This window comes from Myotis daubentonii, chromosome 6, assembly GCF_963259705.1.
Source record: "Myotis daubentonii chromosome 6, mMyoDau2.1, whole genome shotgun sequence".
Taxonomy (NCBI): Eukaryota; Metazoa; Chordata; class Mammalia; order Chiroptera; family Vespertilionidae; genus Myotis; species Myotis daubentonii.
The window spans coordinates 84,436,910-84,454,055 of record NC_081845.1 but is presented as its reverse complement, the minus strand read 5'-3'; the positions used below and the strand labels follow the sequence as shown (position 1 = coordinate 84,454,055).

Below are 17,146 nucleotides of genomic sequence, written 5' to 3'. Positions count from 1 at the left end.
TATTGAACAATTCACTTAAAGCTTTGGCCACACCTTGTTTTGAGTCCTGATGTTTTTCTTAATGTTAGTTTTTTGCCTTTACTTCTCCATATTTTATTAATTTTCTAGCATACTAACACTACTTTCATAAATAGTAAAATGAAGAAATTTTAAAAACTGAGGAAAATTTTATTTTTTTAAAAATTATTACCAACTTGATTTAGTCATTGGTCTCTGAAAACCTTTTAAATTAACTTATATAAGTTATGAACAGATGAAAATGGAATTTTGATGAAGCTTCATAAATTTGAGGCCATGCCATTTGTCATTTAGATTTCTTCTGCATAAGAGCTAGTGTACAAAATCTAGCTATGCAAAAATCTATTGGTAACTATACGCATTTAGTTACTGAGACCTCATTTTTTAAGGTGATAATGGTGATACAAAAATCATTAATGTTCTTCAACCATTATTAATCCCCAAAGTAAAAATGAATATTTATTCTCAGGAACAATAATCTTTAAATGGTATTTAAACTTTACTGGTATAAACGATTAGTCTGTAAAAAAAATCACATTATTATTCAGGTTTTAGTTTTTTCTATGATTACAGTGAGGTCTCTGTGTGTGTGTGTGTGTGTGTGTGTGTCTGTGTGGTTGGGTGGTGGGAAGAACCGCTTCTACTTTCATCTATATATTTATCTGATGCCTTTTAGAAAATATACTACAGCCACTACTACCTCTTCTATCACACATCAAGTTCATAGTACTCCTGAAACTCTATCATGAGGAATATTCTATTATTATACCCATTTTATAGATGGGGAAACTGAGACATAAAGAGGTTAAGAATCTTCATTAAGGTTTCTTAACTAGTAGGTGGAAGAGCTAGTATATAAACCCTTGTCATTTGTCTCTAGGATCAAATCAATCATCACACAATCTAAACTCACCTAATATCAACTACTATGAGTTAAAGGACTATATAAGATGCCAAGCATCAAAATAACTTAGGACAATCTAGATCACATAAGTACTCTAAAATAACTACTATAAATTACAAACCCTGAAGTGATTTTCAGAATCACGAATCGCTTTCAATGTTCTTTAGCATGTGCATCCAGAATATCAGGCACATAGGGTGAGGACAGCTGCAAAGATTTGTGTTTTAGGAGAAAGTTTTTGAAGCTGTGAGTTAGAAGGCCTGAATTTTAGCTTTGATTCCATCACTTAATCTAATCAATAGTTTAACCTCAGGAAAATTACTTAAATCTTCTAGATATGATACTTTCTTTGATCTTCTGCACAGAATTGAAAATAAATGGGAATAGTACAAGAGTGTTCCCTTTTCTTCGCATCCTCTCTAGCACTTGTCGTTTGTTGATTTGTTGATGATAGCCAGTCTGACAGGTGTGAGATGATACCTCATTGTTGTTTTGATTTGCATCTCTCAGATGATTAGTGACTTTGAGCATGTTTTCATATGTCTCTTGGCTTTCTGAATGTCCTCTTTTGAAAAGTGTCTATTTAGGTCCTTTGCCCATTTTTTGATTGGATCATTTATCTTCCTTTTGTTAAGTTGTATGAGTTCCCTATAAATGTTGGAGATTAAACCCTTATCGGTGATAACATTGGTAAATGCAGACTGGTGCAGCCACTATGGAAGATAGTATGGAGTTTCCTCAAAAAGTTAAAAATGGAACTCCCATTTGACCCAGTGATCCCACTTCTAGGACTAAATCCCAAGAAACCAGAAACACCAATCAGAAAGGATATACGTATCTCTATGTTCATAGCAGCACAATTTACCATAGCTAAAATTTGGAAACAGCCAAGTGCCAATCAGTAGATGAATGGATTAGAAAACTGTGGTACATCTACACAATGGAATACTATGCTGCTGTAAAAAAGAAGAAATTCTTACCATTTGCAACAGCATGGATGGAACTGGAGAGCATTACGCTAAGTAAAATAAGCCAGTCAATGAAAGAAAAAGCACATGATCTCACTCATTTATGGATAATAAAGACCATTATAAACTGATGAACAAAAATAGATACAGAGGCAGAGCAGCATTGAACAGACTGTCAAACTACAGCAGGAAGGCTGGGGAGGGTTTGCGGGGGAGGGGGGCGGGGCGGGTAAGAGATCAACCGAAGGACTTATATGCATGCATATAAGCATAAACCAACGGACACAAGACACTGGAGGGTAGGGGAGGCCAGGGGAAGGTCAAGGGGGGAAAAAAAGGAGACATATGTAATACTCTTTGTAATACTTTAAGCAATAAAGCAAAATTAAAAAAAATAAAATAAATGGGAATACAGGAAAGAAAGAACTAATCAATAAAAACCAATATGCCAAAAACAGTACAGGAATTCCTTGGAGCTATTTTGGGTTTGGTTCTAGGCCACCACAGGAGAGCAAGTATCACCAAAAGTCAGTTGTAATTTTGCTGGTGGAAGGTCTTGCCTTCAATATATACAAAACCCATCTATGGAGTCTTTCAATATGTAAAAAACACATCTATGGAATCCTTCAATATATAAAAAACACATCTATAAAGTACAATAAAGTAAGGGCAAGAAAATTAGGTATGCCTGCACTGTTACAATTGGTTGGGTAGGGATGGTTTACAAGGGTCTCCACTGCACTCACATGAGGGGCAGGCAACTGATGTTCATATTCCACCCCTCCTTCTCTGCTCTAGCAGCTACAAAGTGCAAAGCATTATTGGTAGTTTTTCCGTTCCTCCAATTAACATGACTTTAATCATTGTTTCTTCTATCATTGCAACTAATTCCCAAGGTAAAGAACTCACAATTCTTTATACGATGAGTGGTATTCCCAAAGCAAATCATGTTGTGATTTTGTAGAGAATTATTTCCGAAGTCATACAGAGTACAGAATGATGCCTCACTAAAAGCATTTCATCAGTTTACTGATTAATGCTGGAGTTAAGTTTCTGTGTAACCTACTGTTATTTTACTTCTTCAAATCAATTTCAAATTATGGGCTTCATACGAGTCAAGTTATAGATACTCGAAGTTAGATTATTATATTTATACTAGAGGCCCAGTGCACAAAAATTTGTGCACTTGGGGGGGGGGGGAGGGAGCAGTCTCTCAGCCCAGCCTGTGCCCTCTCGCAGTCTGGGACCCCTCAGGGGATGACCACCTGCTGGCTTAGGCCCGCTCCCCAGGGAATTGGGCCTAAGATGGCAATCAGACATCCCTCTGGCAGCCCGGCAGCCCTCGGGGGATGTCCACTTGCCAGCAGGGAGCAGGCCTAAACTGCAGTCCGACATCCTTAGTGCTGATGAGGAGGCAGGAGAGGCTCCCACCACCACTGCTGTACTGGCAGCCATCAGCCTGGCTTGTGGCTGAACAGAGCTCCTCCCATGTGAGAGCGCCCTGACCACCAGAGGGCAGCTCCTGCATTGAGCGTCTGCCCCCTGGTGGTCAGTGTGTGTCATAGTGACCAGTCATTCCCAGTCCTTCTGCTGTTAGGGTCAGTTTGCATACTACCCTTTTACTATATAGGATAGAGGCCTGGTGCACGGGTGGGGGCCGGCTGGTTTGCCCTGAAGGGTGTCCCGGATCAGGGTGGGGGTCCCGCTTGGGTGCCTGGCCAGCCTGGATGAGGGGATGATGGCTGCTTGCAGCTGGTCACACCCCCTTCAAGGTGAGGGTCCCCACTGGGGTGCCTTGCCAGTGTGGGTGAGGGGCTGAAGGCCGTTTTCAGGCTGGCGGGTGACTGAAGCTCCCAACCTCTCCTTTTTTTCTTTTTCTTTTTTTTTATTCTGGGATTTATTTACCTTCTACGGCTGTCACTGGAGCTGAGAGCCAGCTTTAGCTCTGAGGCTCGGCTCCAGCTCTGAGACCTTGGCTGCTGAAAGCAGGTATCTGGGTTTGTTTGGGTTCTATAATTGTAACACTGTTGTGGTCCTGCTCGCTCCAGCTCTGACAGCTGAAAGGTTTCTGGGGTTTGTTTAGCTTCTATAATTGCAACATTGTTTCTTAGAGTGCAAGCTCAGAGGCCGGCAGCGGCAGGCGGGGAATGTTGGCTTCCTCCATCACTGGAGCAAGCAAGCTTCCTGTTTGCTTCAGCTGCCTGGCTGCTGGCCGTCATCTTGGTTGGCAGTTAATTTGCATATCACCCTGATTAGCCAATGGGAAGGGTAGCGAAGTTACGGTTAATTACCATGTTTCTCTATTATTAGATAGGATATACATCAGACAAGCATTCTAGATTCAGAATGACATGTTGCAAAGTCAAGATCTCTATGTTTTATAAATATAAACTAGTTGTTCATGGGCACTTTAGTTTACAAAGGGAATTTTACATTGGAGGTAAGTTAGCTTAGCTATTCTGTATGAAAATTTAGGTCTCATTCAATGTCTACTGTAGAGGCAGCTCATATGACTCCTTTCCTGTTAGGAGCTGCAGCTCGCAGCCAGGTAGCAGAATGTTCCTAGTGCTGCATAAAGTATCACCTCAGGAAGTGGCCTCAGGGACTGAGCATCAGCACCCACAACAACAGGGACTGAGCATCAGCACCCCCAACATCAAGAGCACCTCCATTTGGCAGTGAAGGTATGTGAAAGCCAGGGCAGGGTGGCCACACTGTCAACACAAATGGTCTGCAAAGCTATCCCACTTTAAAGAGAATTTTTAACTTAAACAGGCAGATATATAGAAACTGTGTCTAAAATGGAATAGGCATACTTATTCTCTTAGGCTGGGAAAATTCTTATAGTTCTAGGTAATGAAGTGAACCTTTCAGGGTAGGTCCTTCCTGAGGAGTGATAACACTGGGTGCCCCTTCCTGGTGGAGTTCTTTACCCCTGGCTGTTGATTTAAGCCATCTGCTCTGGCAGTGGCCAAGTAAACCTTCTAGGTCATGGCTTATTTGTTCTGTTTTCCAGATCTATTTAAATTAAGCATTTAAAAATGGCATCATTAGTTTTAAAAGCATACTGGTTATATATTTATTAGATAAAAATTAGCTTAAACTCTATATATTATACTTATGTGTGTATGTATAATATTATACATAGATATCCTGCTTTAGTGTATTAAAGCAGAAGTACATAAAAAAAGGAAATGGTAAATTCTACTATTCCTCAGTCACAAATCAAACCTCACTTTCTGAAAATCAAATCGATTCTTTATAATAAGAGGATTTGGAGATAGTTCTATTAACATGAGTAAAGATTTTTTTTAAAAAAAAAGGGCCACAAGATGAGCATTTAATTAACACACACACACACACACACACACACACACACACACACACACTTTAGGCTATTGAAATATAGTCTTTAATTCTCTATTTAAAAACAAACACAACAAACACTGATTACAAGCTTTAAAACCATTTGAAGATGTGAAAGACTGTCTGCATTTCAGCCTACTTCAAAGCCAGTAAAGAAATCATTTCTTCTTCTTCCAACTCAAAGTATGTTTAGGAGCAGGAGGACGTCTGATAGAAGTGGTATTGCCAATCTAACCAATTTTAAAATATAAAGTGCTTCTAGCAATATTTGGATACATATAATTTGACAAAAATGTTTTATCAACCTAAGCTTTGAAAAATAGAAAATATAAGCTCCAACGAAAAAAGCATAATTTGTGATTGAAAGAAAATAATATTTTGTAGAAAAAATTGTCCTTCCAAAAAGAGACAAAAATGACTAACTTTTATTTCCCAAGAGAATTATGCCACTTTTATACAACAAAATTACAGTCACCACAAATTGCTTTCAACAATTCCATTGCTTCTTCATTTGACCACTTGAAAATCAAAATTCTTTCAGATTATAAATATAACTTTTTATAACTCTGTTATTACGTACTGTGAATGGGGAAAGGGGGCCAATCTTGTGGCCGTAGCGCCGAATGGCCTCTCTGATGTGGCAGGGCTGGATGGCATCGCTGTGAGCCTCAACACCACAGGCCGCAGTGCTCTGCGACAGAAAAACACATAAATTGTTACTAAATCAAAAACACACAACAGAACTACAGTGTATAAAATATGAAAATAAACTTTTATAAAAATGGACATTTTTTTCCCTTAGGATGCACATCATTGCTGCCATACACTACATCTAAAAAAATTCCATGAACAAGTCAAAGATGACTTGCACATGACCCCTTCTGAGCAGACCTACCAAATGCAATAGCTATGCTCACGATATTTCGCCTAGGCCCGCGTCAAGGTACAGGAGAATGCAACCACTCGCGCGCACGTGGAGTCTCAGCGGCTTGCCGAAAGAACCACAGAAAGCTATTTCTTTTTTTTTAACATTCAAACATATAAATGTTTCTTCGGAACTTGTGCATATTTCTGAAATAACTTAAAGTTCATCAATTTTAAAATGAAAAAATCGCTACATATTTATTTCTAATATGAGGACTGTCATAAAAGATCATTTCAACTTGGTGCTAATTTCTAGGTGTTCCTCGGGGCAAAAGAAAAATAAAATAAAAATTTTCTATTTTAGTCTGTCTCAACTGTAAAAAATAGTACAAAAAGACACAAGAGAGAAAGACTATTTGCAATGAGAGTATGGATACCAAGTCAAGAAATGTATATAATATGATTAAAAAATTTTAAATGCACAATAGGGACATGACAGTCTCATGGTTCAGTCACAGGCTCCAGCTTCCCAACCAGTTGGGTCTGTATCCTGTCAGTTACCAACTCTGTCAAGTTATGTAATATCTCTGCACTTCAGTTTCCTTGTTGCAAAACTGGGATAATTACTATAATTGCTTTATAGTATATTGGATACCAGATGTCAGATCATCAACATTAAAGAATCAAGAGAAGGAAGCGGTAGCTTGTATATTACTATAAATATGTTCTAGGAATCATTTGTAGTCACATAATGAAGAGTATTTGTTTTTCTGATAATTACTACAATTACCACTCTCATAACTCCTCATAAGGATATAACTAATACCACCTCCATGTACAGTAATTTGGCAAAATCTTATCAGCCCAACCAGTGTGGCTCAATTGTTGAGCATCAAACCATGAACCAGGGGGTCATAGTTTGATTCCTGGCCAGGGTACATGCCCAGGTTGCAGGTTCGATCCCCAGTAGTGGGGGTGCAGGAGGCAGCGGATTGATGATTTTCTCCCATCACTGATGTTTCTATCTCTCTCTCTCTCCCTCTAAAATCAATTAAAACATATTTTTTTTAAAATCTTACCAAAATGAAAAAGCACAACTATTTTTGATCCAGTAATTTCACATATAAGAATTTATCCAACAGATATACCACACCAGTATAAAATAATATACATACGGTATAAGGATCTTCACTGGATTGATGAACTAAATCGTTATTAATGAGGAAACATTGAAATAAATTATATCTTTTTCAATGAAACAGAAACCACCAAAAAGAATGAGGCAGTTGCAGACATATTCCTACTGAGCTCCGAACATATTCTATCTCTAAGATTTATTGTGTGAAACAATGCAACGTATACAACTAGGTGGTACCATGTTACCACTTGTTTAAAAAAAAAAAGCAAAAAAGGGCTAAACATGATATAGTCATAAAAGCATAGAGCATTTCTGCAAGGGTACACCAAAACTCAGTGCTTGAGTCTCGGAGGATAAATGTGTGGCTGGAAGAAAAGGGGTTAGAGGAGAAACTTTTCACTGTATATCCTTCTGTACTTCAAAAACACACTTTCTGTACCTTGTGCATGCTTTTCCTATTACAAACTAGTAAAATAATTTAAAAATTCCTACAAAACGAGAGCATCTGCTAATTATCCAAGCTGAATGTGAAATAAGACTTAAAATTTCAAACAAAATACATCTTGATTATTTTTACTATTTTCACAAGATTTGAAATAAGCCAAATAGAAATTTACTCTAGGGTACCTTTCTCAATTTCATTCCAACAATATCCTAAATAACATATCTGCTATGCCCACAATAACATGGATTAAGTTATATAACAACACAGGTTAAACCCTCACTTTGGCACTGATATAGAAGTGCACAGGGTTTTTATTGAGTGCTTTCTCAATTCTTATTCCAAATACTTTGTTTCAGTTGGACTATATTAGAATAATGCAATTATCAGGTGCCTGACTAAAATAAAGACACTTTTGAGAGTTCATTTGGCTCCAAAATGTGAATAAGACTAATATTTAGAGGTGGGAAAAATTAGATTTACAGTTGTAATTTAAATAAATAACACAATAATCTCAACACTAATAAAAGAGAAAAATGGTAATTGGCGTATGAGCTACCCTTTTCATTGGCTAATCAGGGCTATATGCAAATTAACTGCCAACTAAGATTGGCAGTTAACTGCCAACAAGATGGCAGTTAATTTGCATATGTAGGCACAATGCAGGGAGGCGAAAGGGAAAGCAGGAAGAAGCCCCCTGCCACTGACAGTGATCGGAAACCCAGGGGGGAGCTAAGAGCTGGGGGGCAGGGCAAAGGTGGCCCTGGGGCCGCCTTTGCCCTGCCCCCCAGCCATGATCGGAGAATCAGGTGCCTTTTCTGCCCTGGCCAGTGATAGCAGGAAGTAGGGGTGGAGCCAGCAATGGAAGCTGGGCACGGTCGAAGCTGGCAGTCCCAGGAGCTAGGGGTCCCTTGCCTGGGCCAAAAGCGAAGCCCACGATCGTGGGGCCGCTGCAGCTGCGGGTCCCCGGTGCCCGGGCCGGGCGCCTCAGCCAGAGGCATCAGGCCTGGGCAAGGGGCCGATCCTGCGATTGGAGGGTGATGGGGGTCAACGCCTGAGGGCTCCCAGTATGTGAGAAGGGGCAGGCTGGGCTGAGGGACACTCCCCCCCACACACACCCAGTGCATGAATTTCATGCACCGGGCCCCTAGTCCTATATAATAAAAGCCTAATATGCAAATTGACTGAATGGTGGAATGACCAGTTGCTATGATGCACACTGACCACCAGGGGGCAGACGCTCAATGCAGGAGCTGCCCCCAGCCCGCAGGCCCCAGGCCACCCAAAGTGGGTGCCAGCGGGGGCCCCCCCCGATTGCCCCGCTGGTCGCCCTACAGTGGGAGGCAACTGGTGGCAGTGGCGGGGAGCGGGGCCGGCAAGCAAGTGGTGCCAGGCCAGCCAAGGTGGGTGCCAGCAGGGGCTCCCTGATCACACCACCCGTCACTCCACAGATTGGCCCTGATCGCCAGCTAGGCCAACGGGCCCTACCCATGCACGAATTTCGTCCATCAGGCCTTTAGTTAATAAATAATACAACAATAAACTCTTTTTTTGAGTACTCACAACTGTTTTGCCGACCACTGTAGACTCATTAACCTGCTAGATCTAACAAATGCTTATGAAGTAAGTTAGGCATTCTATCCATTTGTAGAAATTAGTGCAAATATTTAGCTCCACTTGGAATCTAAAGTAAGTTTTCCAGTGGGAACTCAAGTGGGAATGAAAAGAGAGACATGAAGAGTGCCGACATCCTGCACATGAAGTGTGGTGGGAAGTCCTTCCTTTGCGTTCCTGTATGGCCTCTCCATTCTCCCTGCAAAGTGAATTTATTTTTCATTTCTTTTTTCCCAGGTCCATGGAGAGTTTACTCTTTCTATACTTTCCAAAACAAGTTTGGTTTTGGTATAGAGCACTTAGTCAAAATCTCTCAGAACCTCCGCATGGCAATCAGATAGAATTTGCGAAAAATGAAGTAGGAAGCATAATTAAAAACTACCTGTGACTCCTACATGTATGATATGAAGACAGTTATGTCAGCCTGGTTGAGTCATGTCATCTATGCCAAAAAGATGAAGTTGACTTATATAAAAATAAAAATATTGAATTTTGTGAAAAATGTCTTTAGATTTCCATTTTGCCAATTTCAGGTTTACCTACTATACATAAGCAACTGCAAACATTAGCATAAAGTTACCATGTACACTTCTACATTATACTGACTTGCCCACTGGACTCTTTGGAAGGAAATCTTTAAATCGCAAATGTTTATTCCCAGTATTGTTTCCACTTCAACACATATCTTTACATTTCTGTCAACATCCAGTCTCTCACCAAGGTACTTATAACTGTTCAAATTCCAAATTCACACCAAGTTTAGAATTTTTAATTTAGAAGTGATTCTAGCATTTTTGCAATGCTCTTCAAAACGTTTTCAGAAGAACTAGCATTACATCTATATATTTATAAATAAATATTTTTAAAATCTTATATATGCTGAAAACACATATAAAGAGTATTAAATTTTTGAATCAATTCATGTTTTTTATTTAGATTGTGGCCATATTGTAGAATATTCTTTACATTTTCAAAACTGAACCCCTGTATTTGACAAAATACTGATTGCCAAAATCTCTGTGGCGACTAACTCTTTATTTCCTTGCGTAAAGTACAAGCTACTGGTAAAGTTCTTCATTAAGTCAGGTCCTCTTCCTCTTGGCTGCATTCCTAGTCTATGCTTGTATTCCTCCACTGCATTTCTATTTCTGTCTCTTCATCCAGAAATTGATGCTGGGTAATGGAGGCTGAAGTCCTATATATTTCCTGGATTTGAGTATTGTCCTTTTACTGGTCCTTTCTGTCTTGCACCGAATAAAATCTCTTGCAGTTTGAACACTCATTTGTGGTAAAAGAAGTTATATTGAAATTTCTGTTGCCCCTGAATCTCTTATAAATGTCTATATCTGTCCTGACTCTTCTTTCCAACTTAAAAGTTGGAAAGGAAAAATATCCTATATATCCTATTCTTGTTCAGTCTTCCCCTTGCCAGGGTAATCCAATGTTTAAGAAGGACCTGGAATCTCAGATAATTGCCTCCTAGACTTTCCCCACCCAAATGGTGGATAGATCTTTTGTTACACTTGAAATATTAAGTCTTATGAGGGAGTAACACATATCTCAGATGAGAGCAAATGAAAGGTTAGTACTACTATTACTAATACTTCTGTCACTCACTGACCACAAAGGTTGACATATAATCTGACTGGCCAGGCGAGTCTTTCTCCTCAGATCTCTGTGCTTAGAGAGGATTTCTTTTCAGGGGAAAGTGGGTCATTCTTTGCTCAAAGGTTACAGTATATAATGTAGTTAATTTATTCAGTTCAATTGACTTTGAGTGGTGGGCACACGGTGAAACATAGAGATCTTATAACATAAAAACCCACACCTGAAACCTATATGATCATGTTGACCAATGTCACACCAATAAATTTATTAATAAAATAAAAGTATAATTGAGATGTTAATTTTTTAAACTGCAGTTCTATATAACTAGGAAAAACTTTTCTTTAACAAAAGAAATTAAAAGTAGTAATGGGGAAGAGAAGAGAGCATCACTGAATTCAAAGATTTATACATTATTAAATCCGGAAGGAACACAAAATATCATCTATTCTAAACTTTCCCAACTTTTATCCGCTTTTATAGATGAGAGAGTGAAGATAAGGAATGTGCTCAAGATTATAATGATAGCCCTAGTCGGTTTGGCTCAGTGGATAGAGCATCGGCCTGTGGACTGAAGGGTCCCAGGTTCGATTCCGGCCAAAGGCACATGCCTGGGTTGCAGGCTTGATCCCCAGTAGGGGGCATGCAGGAGGCGGCCAATCAATGATTCTCATCATGGATGTTTCTATCTCTCTATCCCTCTCCCTTCCTCTCTAAAATCAATAAAAATATATATTAATAAAAAAGATTATGATGATAGAATCAGAATACAGCTATACATAAAATCTCTTGGCTTCTAGTACACAAAGTTGATATATAATAGAGGCTTTATTATTTTATGTACAATAAATTTTACCATGTTACCACCATAGCTGAAGTTTCCAGTGAGTTAAAATATAGCAAAACTGTATACATGTAGAAAGATGTGAATGAGTAAATAGAGAAATAAAGAATAGTTTTGAAGTGAGACATTATTCATTTTGATGCCAGTAATTTTGAATTTAGGGACATTTAGACATGCGCTTGGCTAATACTTCATTCAGGAAACCTTTGCTGTAAAATAGCTCCAATTCAATAACATGCAATAAGATTTGGAGTGAAATGTTTAAATATTTAAGAGAAAAAATTTTTCAAAAATATTCATACTTATAAAGAATTATTTTTTTGTATACATAATTACCAGGTTAATTACAACTTCTTACATACTTTTTAAAGTAAGTCAATGAAAGAAGTTTTTTAGGGAACATTTTTTAGAACTACTTCATAATAGTTCAGATTTCCCCTTAATAAATAAGCAGTGAGCTGTGTCATTTTGCAAATGAAAGTGGAAACTGGATGAGGTGGAAATTTAAATTTACTTATTATCAATTATGAAATTACTAGAGGCCCGATGCACAAAATTCATGCACAGGTAGAGTCCCCAGGTTTGGCCAGCAATCAGGGCTGATCAGTGGGGTGACCGGGGGCAATTGGGGCTCCCTGCTGTCACCTGCCTTGCACAGACTGGTGCTGCCACTCGCCAGCCCTGCCCCCCACCACTGCTGCTGGTTGGATCCCTCTGCGGGGCGACTGGCGGGGTAATCAGGGCCCCCCACCTCACACCCACCTTCGCTGGCCTGGGGCCTGCAGGCTGGGGGCAGCTCCTGCGTTGAGCATCTGCCCCCTGGTGGTCAGTGTGCATCATAGCAACCAGTTTTTCTGTCTTTCGGTCAATTTGCATATTAGGCTTTTATTATATAGCACTAGAGGCCCGGTTCACAAAAATTTGTGCACTCGGGGCAGGTGGGTCCTTCAGCCCGGCCTATGCCCTCTCACAGTCTGGGACCCCTCGGGGGATGACCATCTGCTGACTGAGGCCTGCTTCCCAGGGGATTGGGCCTAAGCTGGCAATCAGACATTCCTCTGGCAGCCTGGCAGCCCTCAGGGGATGTCCACTTGCCAGCGGGGAGCAGACCTAAGCTGCATTCGGACATCCTTAGTGCTCCTGAGAAGGCAGGAGAGGCTCCCACCACCACCGCTGTACTAGCAGCCATCAGCCTGGCTTGTGGCTGAGCAGAGCTCCTCCATGTGGGAGCACACTGACCACCAGAGGGCAGCTCCTGCATTGAGCGTCTGCCCCCTGGTGGTCAGTGTGTGTCATAGTGACCAGTCATTCCCAGTCTTTCTGCTGTGAGGGTCAGTTTGCATATTACCCTTTTACTATAGAGGATAGAGACCTGGTGCACGGGTGGGGGCCAGCTGGCTTGCCCTGAATGGTGTCCTGGATCAGGGTGGGGGTCCCCACTGGGGTGCCTGGCCAGCCTGGATGAGGGGCTGATGGCTGTTTTCAGTCTGCCCGCACCCCCTTCAGGATGGGGGTCCCCACTGGGGTGCCTGGCCAGCCTGGATGAGGGGCTGAGGGCTGTTTTCAGGCAGGCCAAGCCTCCAACTGAAGCTCCCAGTCTCTCCTTTTTTTCTCTTCCTTTTTTTTTATTCTGGGATTTATTTACCTTCTGTAATTGAAACTTTGTTGCAGCTCCAGCTCCGAGGCCGGCTGGCTGAAAGCAGGTATCTGGGTTTTGTTTAGCTTCTATAATTGAAACTGTTTCTTTCAGAGCTCAGAGCCCGGCCACGGCAGGCAGGGAACCTTGGCTTCCTCCATCACTGGAGCAAGCAAGCCTCCTGCTCGCTTCAGCTGCCTGGCTGCCGACCGCCATCTTGGTTGGCAGTTAATTTGCATATCACCCTGATTAGCCAATGGGAAGCATAGAGGAGGTATGGTTACTTACCATGTTTGTCTATTATTAGATAGGATATTTTGGCCTGGTTCCACTACTTGCATTGGCAAATGGTTCTTATTGTACCAACCTAGTTCTAGATGAGAGTATAAAGTTTGGACAAATTATAAAAAAACACCAAGTACCTGAAAGTAATAGAGATTGATCAAAATTAGGTAGAAAGTAGAAGGGGTGTGTAAGAAGAATGAAATTGCAATGAGATGAGTTTTCTGTTTTTAATGTTTTAGCCTAAGGGCAGACTCCAGTCAGTATAGTGGGGCACACAAACTCAGCAGCTCAATACCTATAAAGTGAAAAGGAAATCCAAAAAGGACAGAATCAAGAATCAGTGTATAAACTACCCAACACTTTGACTAATCCCTAAACCATTCCTGTATGATACCGAATCCAAGAAACCCTGCTAAAGCTAAATAAAGAGAGATTCTAGCTCAGTGATGGCGAACCTTTTGAGCTTGGCATGTCAGCATTTTGGAAAACTCTAACTTAACTCTGGTGCCTTGTCACATATAGAAATTTTTTTGATATTTGCAACCATAGTAAAACAAAGACTTATATTTTTGATATTTATTTTATATATTTAAATGCCATTTAACAAAGAAAAATCAAGCAAAAAAAAATGAGTTTGCGTGTCAAAGGTTCGCCATCACTGTTCTAGCTGTTGCCACAGAAGAGGAATTTGAAGTTTAAGGAGCTGAATCTGGTAAATTGCCTGCTTAACACCCAGCAAGGAGAACTTTCTTCTTAGGAATATAACAGAATCTGAAATCTCTACAATGTATTACTCACAATGTCCAGGATATAATTCAAAATTATTAAAAATGCAACAATCTAAGAAAGTGTGACTTATTCACGGAAGACTAAAATAATTCATATATTTAATTTATCATATAAAAATTTTAAAGCAGTTAATATAACTTCATTCAAGAATATAAAATAAAATAAACCTGTAACAAATCACAAATAAAACATAAGGCTAGATAAACAGAAACTATAAAAAACTCAAATGGAAAATATAAAACTATCAGAAATAAAACATTACTGGATGGATGTAACAGCAGATTGGAGCTGATAGGAGAGTCAGGACATAAAGCAAGAACAATAGAATTTATCCAACTTAAAGAACAGAGAGAAAAGATTGAAAGAAAAATTAAACAGTCTCAGGTACCTGTGGAACAGTATCAAAGTAACAAATATGTACTTGGAGTCTCAAAAGTGAAGAATAGAAAGAATAAGGCAGAAAAAATATCTGAAGAAATAAATGCTGAAAATTCCCCCAAATTGGTTAAAGACATAAATTAATATTGAAGAAGCTCAGTGAACTCTAAGCAGGACAAATTCAAAGCAAACCATGTATATATATATCATGGTCAAACTGCTAGAAAACAAATCCTATCTAATAATAGACAAACATGGTAAGTAACCATACCTCTGCTACGCTTCCCATTGGCTAATCAGGGCGATATGCAAATTAACTGCCAACAAAGATGGCGGTCGGCAGCCAGGCAGCTGAAGTGAGCAGGAGGCTTGCTTGCTCCAGTGATGGAGGAAGCCAAGGTTCCCTGCCTGCCGTGGCCGGGCTCTGAGCTCTGAAAGAAACAGTTTCAATTATAGAAGCTAAACAAAACCCAGATACCTGCTTTCAGCCAGCCGGCCTCGGAGCTGGAGCCGCAACAAAGTTTCAATTACAGAAGGTAAATAAATCCCAGAATAAAAAAAAAAGGAAGAGAAAAAAAGGAGAGACTGGGAGCTTCAGTTGGAGGCTTGGCCTGCCTGAAAACAGCCCTCAGCCCCTCATCCAGGCTGGCCAGGCACCCCAGTGGGGACCCCCATCCTGAAGGGGGTGCGGGCAGACTGAAAACAGCCATCAGCCCCTCATCCAGGCTGGCCAGGCACCCCAGTGGGGACCCCCACCCTGATCCAGGACACCATTCAGGGCAAGCCAGCTGGCCCCCACCCGTGCACCAGGCCTCTATCCTCTATAGTAAAAGGGTAATATGCAAACTGACCCTCACAGCAGAAAGACTGGGAATGACTGGTCACTATGACACACACTGACCACCAGGGGGCAGACGCTCAATGCAGGAGCTGCCCTCTGGTGGTCAGTGTGCTCCCACATGGGGGCTTTTGCTCAGCCACAAGCCAGGCTGATGGCTGCCAGTACAGTGGTGGCGGTGGGAGCCTCTCCTGCCTCTAAGGATGTCCAACTGCAGCTTAGGTCTGCTCTCCACTGGCAAGTGGACATCCCCCAAGGACTGCCAGGCTGCCAGAGGGATGTCTGATTGCCATCTTAGGCCCAATTCCCCAGGGAACAGGCCTTAGTCAGCAGATGGTCATCCCCGAGGGGTACCAGACTGAGAGAGGGCACAGTCCGGGCTCAGGGACACCCCCGCACCCCCCAAGAGCACAAATATTTGTGCACCGGGCCTCTAGTTTATAGATAAAATCCTGAAAGCATCCAAAGAAAAATAACACCTTACATACACAGAAGCACAGTACAAAATCTACAGGCATATAATTAAATATAATAAATGCCAGAAAATAGTGGAATTATAGCATTAAAGGCCTCAAAATAAAACTGCCAATCCAGAATTCTATATCCAGTGAAATCATCTTCCAGGAATAAAGGAGAAGTAAAGATATTTCCAGAAAGATGAAAACTAAGAGAAACCATTACCAGCCAACCTGCACTATTAGAAATGCTCAAAAAAATCTAACAGAACAACAACAAAAAATGATATCAGAAGAAAATTCTGATAATCAAAAAGAAATGAAAAACAGTGGAAATGGTCGATGTTAAGGTCTCTTTTTTCTCTTAGTTTTACTGAAATACATTTGATTATTTAAGGCAAAAAATAGTATTTGGCTTATAACATATGTAGATGTAAGTTGTTTGACAATTATAGCTTAAAGAGCAAGAGTAAAGTAATGGACCTATACAAATAGTCTTATATTATACATGAGTAAAGTAGCACAATAACAATTCCAAGTACATGGAAAATTTAAGAATGTATACTAGAAAAAATGATGCAAAGAGACATCACTAAGGCACCAGTAGATAAGTTTAAAAAAATTCTAAAAGAAGACACAATGAACACAAAAGAAGACAGGAAAGGAAAACAGAGAAACAGAAACAGGGAGAACAAGCAGAAAAAAAAGAGAAAAATAGTTGACCTCTATCCAACCATTTCAATAAATACATTAAATATCACGGAATTAAAGACTAATTAAAAGATAAACGAAGGAAAAAAAAAAGAAAAAGCAAGACCCAATTATTTATTGTCTACAAGAGGTGTATTTTAAATATTAAAGATAAAGCTATAATGAAAGGAAATGGATAGAAAAACATCTATGTATATAAAAGGCTAAGCGACCATCCGACCAGCCGGTAGGTATGATGCGCACTGACCACCTGGGGGCAGACGCTCAATGCAGGAGCTGCTGAGCTGTGGT

At 40.3% G+C, this 17,146-nt stretch overlaps 1 protein-coding gene across 4 annotated transcripts in view; it reads right to left on the bottom strand.

Annotated features, from left to right (window-relative positions):
* SUPT3H (SPT3 homolog, SAGA and STAGA complex component) overlaps positions 1-17,146 on the bottom strand; it is a 464,074-nt gene that overhangs the window by 96,099 nt on the left and 350,829 nt on the right. For 2 of the 4 annotated variants that reach the window (XM_059701551.1, XM_059701550.1), the window contains exon 11: positions 5,837-5,947. In XM_059701551.1, coding sequence (XP_059557534.1) covers positions 5,837-5,947 — 111 coding nt within the window. Of the gene's footprint in view, positions 1-5,767; positions 5,948-17,146 lie in introns of those variants that run through there. The other 2 variants (XM_059701548.1, XM_059701547.1) reach the window with 1 other exon arrangement.